The 15,938-nt window shown below is 34.4% G+C and overlaps 3 protein-coding genes across 3 annotated transcripts; 1 reads left to right on the top strand and 2 right to left on the bottom strand.

Moving 5' to 3' along the window:
- Positions 1 to 2,336: 2,336 nt before the first annotated feature.
- Positions 2,337 to 5,852, bottom strand: LOC134228567 (lipoyltransferase 1, mitochondrial-like). Its single transcript, XM_062710231.1, has 5 exons — positions 5,764 to 5,852; positions 4,246 to 4,757; positions 3,795 to 3,905; positions 3,426 to 3,560; positions 2,337 to 2,833 (listed from the first exon to the last, which is right to left on the bottom strand). The coding sequence occupies exons 2-5, from the start codon at positions 4,729 to 4,731 to the stop codon at positions 2,432 to 2,434; spliced, it is 1,134 nt and encodes a 377-aa protein (XP_062566215.1). The 5' UTR covers positions 4,732 to 4,757; positions 5,764 to 5,852; the 3' UTR covers positions 2,337 to 2,431.
- A 93-nt stretch (positions 5,853 to 5,945) lies between these two features.
- Positions 5,946 to 9,327, top strand: LOC134228575 (coiled-coil domain-containing protein 43-like). The gene is made up of 5 exons (XM_062710243.1): positions 5,946 to 6,148; positions 6,867 to 6,948; positions 7,382 to 7,532; positions 7,919 to 7,956; positions 8,087 to 9,327. The coding sequence occupies exons 1-5, from the start codon at positions 5,978 to 5,980 to the stop codon at positions 8,275 to 8,277; spliced, it is 633 nt and encodes a 210-aa protein (XP_062566227.1). The 5' UTR covers positions 5,946 to 5,977; the 3' UTR covers positions 8,278 to 9,327.
- A 1,335-nt stretch (positions 9,328 to 10,662) lies between these two features.
- On the bottom strand, positions 10,663 to 15,481 carry LOC134228546 (protein disulfide-isomerase A6-like). The gene is made up of 12 exons (XM_062710201.1): positions 15,343 to 15,481; positions 14,294 to 14,429; positions 14,032 to 14,089; positions 13,682 to 13,808; positions 13,200 to 13,321; positions 12,547 to 12,777; positions 12,209 to 12,358; positions 11,881 to 12,038; positions 11,676 to 11,748; positions 11,471 to 11,556; positions 11,283 to 11,379; positions 10,663 to 11,155 (listed from the first exon to the last, which is right to left on the bottom strand). The coding sequence occupies exons 1-12, from the start codon at positions 15,353 to 15,355 to the stop codon at positions 11,090 to 11,092; spliced, it is 1,317 nt and encodes a 438-aa protein (XP_062566185.1). The 5' UTR covers positions 15,356 to 15,481; the 3' UTR covers positions 10,663 to 11,089.
- Positions 15,482 to 15,938: the final 457 nt, after the last annotated feature.

Raw genomic sequence — 15,938 nt, 5'->3', positions numbered from 1 at the left:
CAACCATGTCATCATTTTCTAATCTTGACATTTTATATGACCTTGATCACATATTCTTTATTTGCATTTTATTTGGTTTCAAATAAAGTGTTTATGATATCTTTGGTAACATCCCTACAAAGTTACAAATTAGTAGGAACTATTCTAAATTACATATTTGGAGGGGTTGAGGAAGAAGGCTTGAAGAATGTGTATGTCAGTGGAGACCTTTACATGTTTTATTGATAAATAAAGAAGTACATTTTAAAGGTACTTGGACACAGATTTGAAGTTAGGCCAAAAAAAAATTAATTTCTTGGTTCTCAGGCCCTCCCTCATCTCTTCCAAGGGTGCCTCATTGACCATTTTTATTGCTAAATTAAATAAATATCAACACCAAATCACCTCCCTCATCATTTTTTGAGATTTTGTACAATCACAGGGGCATCTTATCCACTCTGTTCTCTACTTCACATATAAAAATACACAAGGGAAGAATCGAAAGTAGCACACGATTTTTAAAAAAAGTCAAAAAACAACTTACTTGAGAAAAGTTACACAAATCCTGAAAGGAACTAGCGCAAATAATGCCCTAGTACTTATCCAGGCTAAAATATTCCAGATATATCCATCGAAAATAGCTTTTATCCAACTAAAACCCCAGCTTTCTGCACAGTGTGAAACTCTACGCCCAAGAAAAGATAACTCACCCGGATGACAATAGGGTAGTACCCGAGGCCTTCCGAGTGCCATTGGAAGACTTTACTACCCTATTGTCATTGAGTTATCTTTTCTTGGGCGTCAGAGTTTCACACTGTGCACACAAAGCTGGGGTTTTAGTTGGATAAAAGCTATTTTCTGGATATATCTGGAATATTTTTTGGATAAAAAATTATTTGCGCTAGTTCCTTTCAGGACTTGTGTAACTTTTCTCAAGTAAGTTGTTTTTTGACTTTTTTTAAAAATCGTGTGCTGACTTTCGATTCTTCCCTTGTGTATTTTTATATGTGAAGTAGAGAACAGAGTGGATAAGATGCCCCTGTGGTACAATGTAAAAAGCTGCCTCATCATGTTTTGGGGGCAATAAAAAAGAAAAAAAAATGCCTCCCTCCCTCATCATATTTCTTGAAAAAAGGCCTGAGAACCAAGTAATTAACTTTGCATGGCCTTAATATTTTCTAATTTTTTCTGTATAATATCACAAATTATATATTTTAATAGCATTTCACACAAAAATTAATTAAAAATCTTATTTCATTTAAAAGTTATTAAAACTTGAAATTTTTTGGCGGGTTTGATTGACACATCCTTGCACTTTCACAAATTTTAACTTTATTCTTAATCCTTAGGAAAAGTGGCAATTTTGATGTGTTTTAATGAGAAATATTAAAACTTTTATCAAGAAAAATAATTTTATTCAGAGTAGAAATGTTAGAAAGCAAAACACCTTCACAAGTATCGTCATTCCGAACTAAGAGATGCGTACAGAGTTTAGCAAATCGAGCACACTCGTGTTATGTACACAGTTTTTGTAAACAGGGCTCGAGTTCTGTTATTGTTTATATTTAGAATTCACCGGGTGCGTTCAATCGTCACAGTCTGCTTACCACATCTGCACGGACTGACAATATATTGTGTGTTTGTTTTGCTTTCGAACGTGTCTACTCTGAATTTTCTGGATTATAGTATTAATATTTTTCATTTAAACAAAACGAGATTGCCACTTTTCCTAAGGATTAAGAATAAAATCAAATTTGTGAGAGTGCAAGGATATGTCAATCAAACCCGTCGAAAAATTTGAAATTTCAATATCTTTTAAACGAAATAAGATTTTTAATTAATTTTTGTGTGAAATGCTATTAAAATATATGTCGTAATATTATAGAGAAAATAATAACTTCAAATCTGTGTCCAAGTACCTTTAATTAATAGGGTGATAATTGGCCTTTTTTGATTGGTGATGTTATTTTGAGATACAGTTGCTATGATGTCATTCAATTATGGTAATTAATCTAACAACAGATATAAAACAGTGAATGGGCATGTATGTTTTTTTCATAAAGGTCAAACATGTTTACTGTCATAAAAGGTGTCCCTGACTTCCATGCAGATACATGTTGGTACAAAAAATTTTTTAAAAAAAAATTCACTTTTCTTTGGTGATTTGTCCAAGTTTCTCTTGATGATTAACTTATTAAATAATTTTTGCAGAGGCTTTTGATATTTAATCAAAATATTGTTCACTCTGCTGTGACCTTGGCCTTTGACCCTTCTTCCAATACAATGATACTGCAGAAAAACAAGGTTTCGAAAAAAGTTTTATCTTCAATTTATTTTCATTTGTTTCTCAATTTTTTCTGTAACACACATTTTAAAAATATATTATAACAATTTTCTTCTATAAAATTCATTTTTTAAAAAAAATTCCTAATGGAGGAAGTGATCCAAATATCTACACACCCGTACAAAGAGTTTGTGAACAACAGTGGACAATCCATTGCATCAAAGTGACCTGATCAAAGTCAAACTGTGATACATTTGGAACCTGTAAAACTTTGTCTAGGTCCTCTCGATGCAATCTCTGTCCTGTAAACCCTTTCTGTAGCCATGCTGTAAATTCACTGATATCTGGAACACTGCAGTGACAGATAATCTCAGAACTTATAATCCTTCCCTTATCGAAGTTAAATATCACAGATAGTTCAGCTTTAAGCTTATTTGAGGTGAATTTTCTGTCTAGCGTGAATTTTGGAGTTCTGCCAAATATCCACTCCCAGTCCTCTGATGCCTGCCGGATCTGTGTCACGCCTGGAAACGAGGCTTCATCCCCAGGGTCTATCCACTCAATCTCTCCCTAAAAAAGTCCTCAATAAAGTCATACACAGGTCAAGGGTGAGTTAAACTTTTGAAAACAAGGTGACAGGATTTTCTTGTCAATGTATTAACAGTAAAAATGTCAAAGAATCAAACTGAGCAACATAAGCCTTAGTGACTATACTTTAACCATGCACTTGTATGAAGTTTCTGGTATTCTACCAATGTTTTAGATCTGAGGGAAAGATATATGTCATAAAATAATTTGCCATATTTAATATTTTCTCCGTTGTGTTCTCAACTTCTGTACAGTCAGAATGTCTGTTTCTGCCATTATACATATACATGTATTTAAAATTGTTTTCACATATTTTCCTGGTATATAAAGAAAATCTACAATCTGTTTACAGTTTGAGTGTATATTTATAACATATCTTTAAAAATATCATCTTTTAACATATTTCAGAATTTAAAGTGGACATTGCTATAAGAATGGATTTACTTTCAAGAATTTCTAAGTGTCATAGTCACTTGGAAAAAATCCTGGCTCTGGGGCCCTAAAACTGGGATGAACTCCATCTCACTTTTTCAAAAGGGATTAATGGCGACACTCCTGACAGTTTCTCACCCACCTGAGTTCCAGCTGCCTTAAAGTACTGGTGACCTATGACCTCTACCAATGACATGAAATCTATAGAGAGGTCACATTCTGATAGGTTCTTCACGTGGGATCTCTTACTGTCTGTAGCTTTACTATGGACACCCAACTACAATTTGATGTGTAAATATAAAGAAATTTAAATCTCTCCTATAAACCTAATTTCAAATCTCTCCTATAAACCTAATTTCAAATCTTTGATCAATTGCAGAGTTGATAATACTTGGTTTATATATTTTATATTCGGGTTTTTAGCTCATTTATTAAATTTTGTACATTTCTTGTCATTAAAAAATTTCACATCATTTTTATGTTCACATTATTTACCTTCAGTAAATATTACCTTCATAGGACTATCCAATGTCATTTCAAGATTCTCTGCATTGACATCATGGAGGAGAGTAAAGTGATGGAATGTGTTGTTTTTACCAAGTTTGGAGGCTGTTCCCGACACCTAGCAACACAAATGATATACATCTGTACATCTATAATGGTATTAGTGCACAACTGCTATAAGACGCCACACAGTCATAATGCTCATCAACACTCTATTTGACAGACATGCTTTATGTTTGTACAAAAGAGTTGAACTTATGTTTCTAAAATAAAATCAGTATCTTAAATATCATGGATATATTGAAGTGAGATTGAAGTTCCAAACACTTTTCCTTTATATATTTAAATCTCAATATCTTAGACCCTCGTTATCATATACATGTACCCGAAAGTTGTTTTTCTCTGTTACATGAGTTTGAGAAAAGATATTTTTCTGTATGGTATTTTTCTAAACCCACCTTGTACAGTCCATCTAACACAATGTCTTCCCTGGCATTGACTTGCAGATCCACATCCCATTGTCTAGTAATGGCCTCCACCACCAGGTCCAGATTCCTTCTCCTGTTGTACAGTTTATAAGTCTTCAGGAAGGAGCAGTTAAGATTCCCCAAATCATGGTACACACACCCCCCTCCACTGATCCTGCGGGCCAGCTTGATGCCTGACTCCCTCAGTTTGGGAACGTTACACTCTAACCATGGATTCTGATGCCTTCCTATCACCACTGCAGGTTTGTTCTGCCACATTAATAGGATAGATTTCTTATTTAGATCTGCTTTTTCATAAAACCATTCTTCCAAGGCTAAGTTTGTGTAGATGTCATCAGAGGTTGAGACAAACACTTGATGTGTGTGAGTGTTCTGGGAGAAGCTCTGTTTACTTAACAACAGAAATTCAGCTGGGATAAATATCCTCTGCTTCAGTTTCCTACACAATTGAATCATAATTCCCTCAAAAGTCTGAACTCCTCCTGTAAATATTAGTAACAAAAATTATCAATCTGACATCAATAAATATGAATATGATATTAAAGGTATTTTTTAGTGAGATTAAACAGTAAAACTATTAATTAAGAAATGGAAATATAAAATCTGCAAAATGTTGACTCTAATCAAGACTATTGATATTTTTATTTTATCAACATATTTGTCAAAAGCCTGCCTTGTATTAGAAATTGTTAGTGCAAAGAGAACACTTTTGTGGATCAATCAACTTGGAACATAATCTTCTTATATTGTAATGATTAAACATCACTGGTGTTTAATTGAATACCAAACAGCAAAATACTTCTTTTTATGTGTGGTGGTCAGCCGGGTTTGATTGCCAGTAGCCGGATAGCTCAGGTGGTAGAGCACCTGACAGGAAATTCAGGGTGCCCAGGTTTGAATCCAACTCTGGTCTGCTGAAATTTTTTCTACTCTCCTGTTACATTTGGTGCCTGTCACGTCCTGGATCTGAGAGGTGAGAGGCCTGCCAGGGATGAGCCTGGGTTGGAGTCTTTGGAGAGCCAAAGAACTTAAAGGAGGGAGGAATGTGGTGATCAGCCGAGTTCGATTGCCGGTGGCCGGATAGCTCAGTTGGTAGAGCACCTGACCTGATTGGAGATTCAGGGGGTCTGGGTTTCGAATCGCGGTCTGGTCTGCTGCACTTTCTTCTCTCCTGTTACACATTTACAAGTTTTTGAATACCACATAAAGTGATATGAACATGAATTGAGACATTTATTTAGTCTCAGGGTCATTTCCAAGAACAGCTATAGTGAGGGATCTTTAGCGTGCCAATGCCTGCCATGATACGGGGCCTTAGTTAAAAAAAAAAATTATCCGAAAGACTCGCAACTTTGACGTCAAAGTGTTGAGATCTTGGCAAAGAAACAGTTACGGTAATGTCGGTTGGTAAAACACTAATTATCATTATTACAACGCGAATTTCCTCAGGAGTTGTAACTCAATTTTTAAGTGTTTCTTCAAGCATACCTTAAATGGCTCCTACACAGGTCATTGATGCTTTTGGATTAATTAAACTAAGCCTATAAGGTATATGAGATGTACAAAAAACAAAACTACATTCATATCTAGAAATTTTTGACATGCCACGGTCATGGGCGCCGCCATTAATATCTGTTCGAATCTCCTTGGATGTTATCATCGCATTTCGAACGTAGTGTCCGAGGTGACTATTGTTGTAAACATGGCAGCTGCCACAGTCGATTTTGATGTTTGGTTGGCAGAAAAATTGACATCTTTGAATCCAGAGGTAGATACTGAAGTGTTTGTGTCCTACATCATTGGTATCCTAGAGACAGAAACAGATGCCGAAGACACAAAGGAATCCATCATGGATATTCTGGGAGAAGTATTGGTAAAAATCATGAACAGCTGATGAATTCATTGCACAGAGATGTTTATAATCAGCATGATCAGATTTAAAAAAGTCAGAATCAATGAGTCTTTTATTAAATGAATGTAGATCAAATAAAGTATTCTTCATTGATAACTTCTTGAAATTAACGTGTTACAACAATAAATGTGAAACGAAGACCTGCTCAGCTGTTGCTATTTATAGAAAATTCTTTGGTATTTTGGGCAAACCCCTTTTCCTTTCCTATTACACAAGGTAGTAATTCATCATTAATGATATCATGAAAGTATGATACTTTATAGTCTATTATAGACATAGAATAATATAATGTTAGACACCAGCTGTTTTATTTTTGCAGAAGAGGGAAATGTGTTCTAGATTTTTTCTTTGTGTGAAATAGTATTGTATGTACATGTAGTTATTTAGTAGTTCATATTTTCCTATTAATTGATTGATCAGTAGTCATTTAGCATGATTAGTGTTTGAAGCATGTGTTTTTATGTGGAAATTACATTCAGTCCCAATTCATTTAGGCTAATTATGAGGAAATGTGAATTAAGCAGAAAGCATTCACCAAATATGTTATATTTCTCTAAAGTCATATTTCTTACCATGCTCTTTTTCTTGTAATTTTGCCTAAGGTTTAGTAAGATTAAATACTTCTAGTATTGAAATGTCTACATCAGCAATAGCATTAACACACTCCTGTAATATTTAGGAGAGTGAGAGGGAGTCAGTTTGTGAGGAGGTGATACAAAGATGGAACAAGGAACACAGTAAACCCACAGAACCAGAGACAGGTCAGTCAACACTCTGTATTGTGTTATGTTGTTTAATAAGGTGAGGAAGAGTTACTGTAACTGCATTAACTAGATATCTAGGATAAAATACTTGAAGAGTAAATGGTTGGGACTACAAAATCACTTCAACATATCTATGGTATTCAAGATAATCGAGATATTGATGTTTGAGATACTGAAGCTCAACTGTATATTACAATTAGATGGTGTTTGAATATCCCAGGGTTCAAGATAGTGAAAGTAAAGTATAAATTAAAGACAATGTGGTTGAGACTTCAAAATCACTTTGACATATTCATGGTATCTGAGGTATCATTCATATTTTGAGATACCAAGTTCAACTGTTATAGTTAACTAGTATTTCAATTTTAATCTTTAGAGTTATCTCCCTTAGCCAAAAGACATCCTTAAGCTTTATTGACACTTATTTCAGATACAACTCAACTCGCAACCCAGCTGTCTGACATTCTTGTCAGTGAGAATAAGAAGATTGAGAGTGTGAAACCAAAAGAAAAGAGTGCTGAAGAGATAGCAAGGAAAGAAGCCATCCTGGCTCAGTATGCAGCAGTCTCTGATGGAGAAACGTATCCTTTTGAAAAAAGATTTTGTAAAGTATTTTTATTTCATTTGATGACTGAAAAAGAATTTTTTCCCACAATACAGAAAAAAAATTTGCATTCATTTTTTCTTTAATAAAAATGTCGAGTAATGAAGCAAAACAAGGAAAGGCACACTTCAAAAGTCTGATAGCTGCTAAATAAAGTTTACTATCTGAATTTCTGAGTGTACCAAAGCTCTGATTTTAATCAGATTGAATCATGGTCCCAACCTTCTTTAAATTTGCTTCATTACTGGTGCATGGTGTAAGAGCTGCATGATTTCAAGCACGTTTTTTTGTTATCTTCATTTTGCTTTAGGGAATATATTCTATTATTAGTGCGTTATTTATCGACCTTGACCTTGAAATAAGAGATGACGATGAGGAGGAAGAGTCAGGAGCCACTGAAGGTAAATCATTTTAAATTAAAATATTCCTCCTGACTCTGTTCTTTCTTTGCAATACAGCTCGTCAGCTCCTCTCCTCACCTTTCTTGTTTTATATTTATTGTTGATTACCATATTTTGACATTTCTTGTAGGAGGATTAGTGAAAAATGACAATGCAGAGGCAGTTCAAAGGGCTGTTCAGGAACAGCGAGAAAAATCCAAACAGGAATACGAGAAAAAGAAGGAGAAAGATAAACAAGACCGTGAAGTACAAAAACAGAAAGAGAAAGACAGAAAAGAGACCGAGAAGAAGCGAACACAGAAAGGAGAGAGACGAAGATAACGACAATCCCTAGCTAGGATATTTAATTGTTTAGTATTCAGAGCTGCCAATTCTTAATATTTTGGTGTATAGGATTGATCGTCTTAAATATGCTTTCAATACCATTTCATAACCTATTCTTCCAATTTCCATTTTTATTATTTCAGTTTTAAATGCCAGAATTTTCATAGCTGGCTACTTATAGTTTTCACTATCATGATAAAAAAGTCCTTACATTAATTGCTAGTTTATATTGTAATGGTCTACTTCCATACACTCCTGCAGTCTTAATTATTTTATTATTGTAAACAAAGGGGAGAAATCCATCCACAAATGATCTATTTGTGTAGAATCTCTAGTGACTGAGGGCCTTAGTGTCCCTTAAATCCCCACTTTTGAATTTTTCAATTTATGACTTTTGCAGCTCTGGGTATTGCCGGTAACCTTTTTTCATGAATATACAGTCGAACTGGTATATGCTTCGATGGCTACAGTTGGACTCCTTTTGCTTATATTTGAAACTGAAATTTCAGTAGATAAATTAAATCAGATAAAATGTAATATGTTTAGAGATATGAATTACATGTAGTTTACTGTTTAATTAGATACATGTGATTCTTTGTCATATATATTATACAGATTCAACTTATTTACTCCCATTTTATCCAATTTAGTTTTCTTTTCAAATATATATACCAAGTATATATATTTCTTTCTTTTTTGTGTTTTAGCAAAAGAGAAAAAAACCCATTCTTTTGTAATGTCACTTAAAAAAATATAAAAACTTCAAAGAAATACCCCATTGCTTTTTGGTTGAACTGTACAAGCAAAAGAAAGTTTCAGATTATGTGGGTATAAACTTACTATTCTGATAGTAGATGGTAGAACTGTTGAAATTCATAAAATACTTGGGGCTGAATAGTACACTATGATATTTCATTCTCTATTTTATAAGCATCTGTGTGCTTGTACAAATACACAAAAGTGTAATGCTTGATGCACTGAGGCTTGGATTGTTGAATGTAGCAGCTTATAAGACATTGTTGAAAATAAATACATATACATATGAAATGTTTCTTCTTCAGATTTTCTCTAGTGAGTATGATTTATTTGTGAGTCTTCAGACTAAATATGAACATGATTAAGTACATGAGAAAGACATACTTTGAATAAAAACATAAATTTTATTTTCAATAGGCCTACATATGTAAGTCTTAATTAGAAGTAGATATGGATTGAATGTATTCTTCATGAAACAAAGAAAAACAAATTATTACTCATTCTTTATATTACACTACAGTTGTGTTTGAATCTCAAAACATAAATGTGCTTCGTTTTCACACTAGATTGTCAACAGATTTTTCTGTTTCCATGATCATGACAAAATGTAAACAGCAGGCATGTCTGGTTAACAGGGGATAAGGGATGCTTACTCCTCTATGGCACCTAATCTCAACTGTTGTTTTTAGAAATCTGTATTTGATCTGCTCCAAATTTTTGTTTAAAAGGACTTTTGAACTTAATTACTGTTCATTATCTTCTTTGTACTTGACTGGAGCACTTGACTGGTGTTGCAAAAGCCCTGGGTTGGAATCCTGGTCAAGCCATACTCTTCTCTTAATAGTTTGTCTCATCTTAGTTACAGATATGTAGCTTGCTTGCCTAAAAAACTGGGATGGATGACCAGAGAGCTACAGTGCCACCCACTAAAATAAATTTATATTTATTGCACACAAAAAAGTATGCTGCTTCTTGATTTTGTTCAAAATATCATTAATAACAGTGTGTTGCTGACATATTATTTTACTACTTTCACAATAAAACTGCATGTACAAGTCATGCACAAAGGACGTACAACAAAATTATCTTGCTACCTAATATGGCAGTATAAATACATTTGTGGCCGTCAGCTGGGTTCAATCGCCGGAGAGGGCTTAGTTGGTAGAACACCTGACCGGAGTTTCAGGGGGCACGGGTTCGAATCCCGGTCTGGTTCAGGATCAGGAGGGGCTATACACATAGGGTTTGGGAAATGCTTTGTTGTGGAAGTAGTAAATTAGTATGTAGGAATACATGGTTTGTAAAATGTTTAGATAGCAGCATAATTAAACGGAAGTATAAATTAAGAAAACTGCACTTTAAGTGTGCAAAATACACTTTTTTCAGTGGGTGGCACTGTAGCTCTCTGGTTGTCTATCCCAACCTTTACAGATACGCAGCTAGTCTCATCTAATATTTTGTAAAAAATTGCTGAACTAAGAATTTGTCTCCAATCCAAAATCCCTAAAACATGCATTTTGGCCAAAATCTTACAAGCCCCCTTCTTTGACTTCGGAAGAGTGGAAGTTTTAATCAGACTGGAGGAAATGAAAACTACAATTTGTTATTAGAGAACAAAAACAACTCTTTGGGTTTTCAATTTTTATTTTACGTCATAAATTAATGGTCATAAAGCAGATGAATTCATTTTGACAAAATCAGCAACTAACATCTCTCCTTCTGGTCATGTACATGTAACAATAAGATACAGATGGTTTTCCCACATTGGATTTTCACAGACAAAAGTATAATTAAGTCAAACACAAATACTTAACATGATCTCAAAAAATATACATCTTCCACAAACAACAGATCATTCATGACTCCACATAATGGAGAGTAAAAAAATAACTGATTGAATATTAATCCACAATTACGCACATTAAGGAATGAAACTAAACACAGTTTCATTTCACAAATGGCATTTATTCATTTTCAGCAGTCATGCTCTCTTGTAAACACATATATACACATCCACACACAATACATTTAATCCACACATGACAATTTAAATCTATAACTCATCCTTCATATCGTCCAAATCAATATCGCTCAGATCTAAATCCTCTTCTACTGGTAGCTATAATAAAAAGAAAGTTGGTGTAAAGTAAAGGGAAATAACTGCTGTTATTGATACTAAGTAAAATATCTGCACTAATAATACAAATGTGGAGTGTAAACCCATGCAGTAGCTCTGAAAACCCTACCTCTCCATCTTTGCCATCCCACTCCTCTGCTTTCTCTATCTTTGCTATCTTGGAGTCTTTCAGTGGAACAGGTGCCCCCTTACCATATGACAGATCTCTGACAAAACACAAAACGAAATCAGTTTAGTGCCTTCACTTCTTATAATTGGTGAAAAATAAAAATTGTTGAAATATTTGTGCAATGTTACCTCAAAAATTCATTGATTCCTTTTTCACTAAATGGTCCCTTCAGTAAGACATAGATTTGTTTCCTGGTATTTACAGCTGCCATGGCCTGTAAAAAAGAAAGAGCAATTGTAAAAAGATGCATGAAATGAAAAATGTATTTTGTTTATTAAAATTCAATTGAAAGAAATATAGTAAAAAATAGCTATAGTAATGAAGATGACATACAGGATAACCAAATCCACCAATACCAAGAGATGACTCTAGCTCCATCTGCTGACCAGCTTCTGTCCATATCCAGCTACAAAGAGAAAGGCATCAAATTACATCACATACTTGCACAACACTGGTCAATACACAAACGGTTAAAATCAGTTCCCTCTTATGGTGAAAATCTAATGGAACATGTTCAAATGAGAGATAGTATCCTTACCCCCAGGGCTGTTTCTTGAATTTGTTTCCCATATCCTTGAGGATTTGTAGGTAATCATTCCTACACTGAGACTGACAGTCCAGGATGTGGGGTAACACAGCAATAACACACAGCTGCTTTTCTTCACAGTTCTCCTTAATGGTGTGTTGTGACAGGATCTGTCAATGGGGAAATTAAAATACTCCATTAATAAACAAAAGAGTACATGATTTTTGTTCCTTTACTAAGATTTAACCATTTGTTACTGATATGAGATTATAAATCTGAATGTCCCATTACTGATCAATTTAATATACATATAAATTAGGAAGCTATTCCTGTAACCTACCTGCACAACTTCTGGGGGTGGGAGGTTGGCAGCGAATTTCTCGGTGACCCAGTTAACGATGTCTGAGGAGGTCCTTCCTCCATCATAGTCTTCAGCCTCCCCATCCTTCTTACCTGCAGGGAACATCTTAATGGTGGGGTATCCTCTCACCTAGCCAATCAAAATAGGTTTTATAAAAATGTCCAGTGGACACAATTTAAAAAAAATAATCAAATGAAAATATACATCCCTCTCCAAAATTTCAGTCCTAAAACATTTTGATTTTAAATGAAATTGTAAACTATATTAAGAATATAATTTTTATGACATGATAACATCAGCAAAATTTTTTGACTTACTCCGTATCTGTTAGCCATGACAGAATGCACTGTAGCATCCAGAGCTCCAAACTTGACCTTGCCCTTCATTTCTGAGGCAGCACTCTGCCAGTGTGGGGCCAGATTCTTACAGTGTCCACACCACGGTGCGAAGAACTCAACCATCCACATATCATCACTGTCCAACACCAGCTTCTGGAAGTTACTGTCTGTCAGCTCTACCACATCATCAGGACTGCCACCACCGCCAGACTGAGGAAGGAAAAATTACATGTACAAAGAGCCTGATTTTTATGATATACCTAGTTACTAATATAGGAGTTATTAATTCAGTTCAACTTCCATATTTGTTCAATGAACTTGAAACGATATGCAGTCCAGTGAATTTGAGTGAAATCATGTACAAGAAGGTCAATGAGCCTCAAACAAAATCTTTTGACAAGCCATAAGGCTCAATGGCCAGAGCTAATAACCAGTGGTGAAGCAGATAAGATTTTGGCGAATTGGCCAAATACTAGACCAATGTGCCATGTTTTCCGCAATGGGCTAGAGTAAATTAATCATCTTAAAACTCTTTTAACTTGAAGCATCTTTAATTTCTAAATCTATAAACCTGTATATTTGATCAGTAAGGTCCATCTCAGTAAAAAAGATTTGTCCAAAAAAACTCTTACTTTTCCACCACCACTTCCACCACTCCTACCCCCGGATCCTCCTCTACCCTTCAGTCTGTCCTGAACTAGACTTCTCAGTTTGGACATGGCTTCACTTACAATAGCATCAGCTGTTCTTCCCCCTTTATATAAAATAAGATGTGTTGGTGAAACACAAATTCATGGCAAACTTTTTCATGTAAAGAATAATAGAAATTATATGGTATATCAACAATTCTAATTTTCAAGTTGGCCTAAGCATAAAATGTTGACAATGAATGAATTATTAAATATAATTTCAAAATCATGAATTTTACACAACTGTATACCTTACCCTTTTTGATCTCAAATAATTAGTCCAAACTCATCTGCACTCATTTAGATATTTATTTAGAATTGGAACTATCCACTTACTCTTGGAATATTGACTCTATATAGATACTTGTATGCATGCTAATGTTGCACTGCTCAAACTGACCACATCACTGTTTATAGAGATTTACCTTGATAATCAGATGGACTGTTTTTGTTGGCTCCAAACACCTTGATGGTTGGGAATCCCTGAATCTGATACTGCCCTCCCAAGCTCTGGTGGTCATCAGCATTCACTGCAGCAATTTTCACCACACCCTGTTTAGTAAAAAATTCTCAGAAGTAAATTTGATGCACTACTTGTACATATAGTCCCCGTTAATATTTTAAAACAATTGAAATTATTCTAAGTCATGTTTCATCAATAAAGCCAAGTAATGAGAAGAACTTTTCATGAAAGAATACTAAATGCACCTTGTTTATACATGTTTAAGGTGTCTCAAATATTTTTATACAGAAAAAATTCTTCAGAGGATTTTACCTTCAGGGCAGTTGCAGCCTTTTTCCATTCTGGAGCCAGCTGTTGACAATGTCCACACCTGTAGTACATTGTAAACAAGATTACAAACACAGTTTCTACTTTCTGTGTGGGAGGAAAATGGCAGTCACACACATTTTCACTCTTTCAAGTAAGTTCAAATAAAGTAAAAGTTGCTTAAAATTTACATTACTCGAAGATCATTAGAATCATTACCCTCATTAAAATAAAACTGTGCAAGTAAAATAGAAATAAACATTCATACCATGGTGCATAAAACTCCACAAAGACAAGTGAGTCACTTTGGATAACTTCTTTGTTGAAATTAGAGGGAGTTAACTCTAGGACATCATCAGAACTAGAGTATAAAGCTGAAGCAGAAGACACCGCCACCGCCAACACTGAAAGGGAATAATATCAAATACATGATTTTTTCAAAATAACTAATTTAAAGACATAGAAATACATCTGGCTTTATTAGGGAATTGACAGAATATAGCTAATGGTTTATTAGATTACATTTATTTGGTCAATACTAAAGGGTGGTTGCAGGATATACATTTACTGACTGTGTTCAAGGGCAACATGCATTTTGTTGGACGGTCCCATACAAAAACCAAACTATCTGTCTGAGGCAAAGAGTTTCAATTTGGTTCAAGGGGTCGACAAAATGTTTATTTCCCTTTATTTTTTATCTTAGACACACACATATGACTTTAAATCACCAAAGAATGCAAATGTGATACAGCTGATCTGGTCCAGTATCTCATCGACCGGTCAAATATCTCACTACGCAGTCTAGATAGAATGTTCTATAGTTAAAATGATAAAAGACCCGGTTTTGTGGAGATCGAGGGTTTGTCCGAGACACAGTTTAATTATTCTAACTATCCACATTCAAACACATAACTGCTCAGAAAAACGTCGGAAAATGGAAAAGTTAGACTTTTCTTAGTATTGATTTTCATAGGAATAAATTTATACCTGGTATGCTGTACCTTTGAAGTTTCATATTTTCTATGGACTTTTTATCAGAACATATCAATTTAACTCCTCCACATATTAGGCTACGCCAAGGTTGACTGTTTGCTAAATCTTGTCTGAATCTTAAGTTCTTGTATATTTTAAGTAAGGGGTGGACAGAGAGCTTCCCCAATCCATTATAAACAGATAAATGAAAATTGAACAGTTAAGACTTCTTTTCCTCACACCCCTTCTTGGATGTGTTATGAAAATTAACAATGACATGACAATTTTTCTGAAATTCAAGACATTTTTAACAAAATCCACTATATAAATAAAGATTGCACTTACAAAGTATGTTCATTGTCGTTTGTTTCTCCTCTTCTCTCAATCTCTCACTCAACTGCCGGTTTTCTGTCAACACGTTGTTGTCCCGAAATAACAAGCGTGGCTTTTTCTGATTGGCTGAAACGAAATACGTGTAAGCTGGGATTCACCAAGGGGGAAGTAAATCTTGAGTTCATTATCTAACACAAGAAAAAATATATTTCTTTTCTAAAATTTTTAATTGCACTAGGCCTAATAATAAATTTACAGGATTACTTTAAGTTCTTTTTTTAATTAAAAAAAAAAGAAAATTCATAGGTAACAAAATTAAAAAACAGAGCATCAAGTGCTTAGGGTTGGGACCCCCCCCCCCCCCCCCGGGTTAATTCTTCGACTTTTTTAAAATGAAATATTTTTCTATAACATATTCACAAAGATTTAAATCCCCCTCCAAAAAACAAACTCCAAAGGTAAAGCTTGCCTTTTTAAAAAAAATCACACTCTCTGATACTATAACAGATACCACAACTTACAGTATCAGCTATCTAGAGAGTATGAAATATAAAAGGCTATATATTTAAGCTTAAATTTTGGATTTTTAAGTTGTAATACTTTGTGAA

This window comes from Saccostrea cucullata, unplaced genomic scaffold, assembly GCF_032062105.1.
Source record: "Saccostrea cucullata isolate Sc308-1 unplaced genomic scaffold, CSIRO_AGI_Scuc_v1 ctg146, whole genome shotgun sequence".
Taxonomy (NCBI): Eukaryota; Metazoa; Mollusca; class Bivalvia; order Ostreida; family Ostreidae; genus Saccostrea; species Saccostrea cuccullata.
This window is presented reverse-complemented; position numbering and strand designations above follow the sequence as displayed.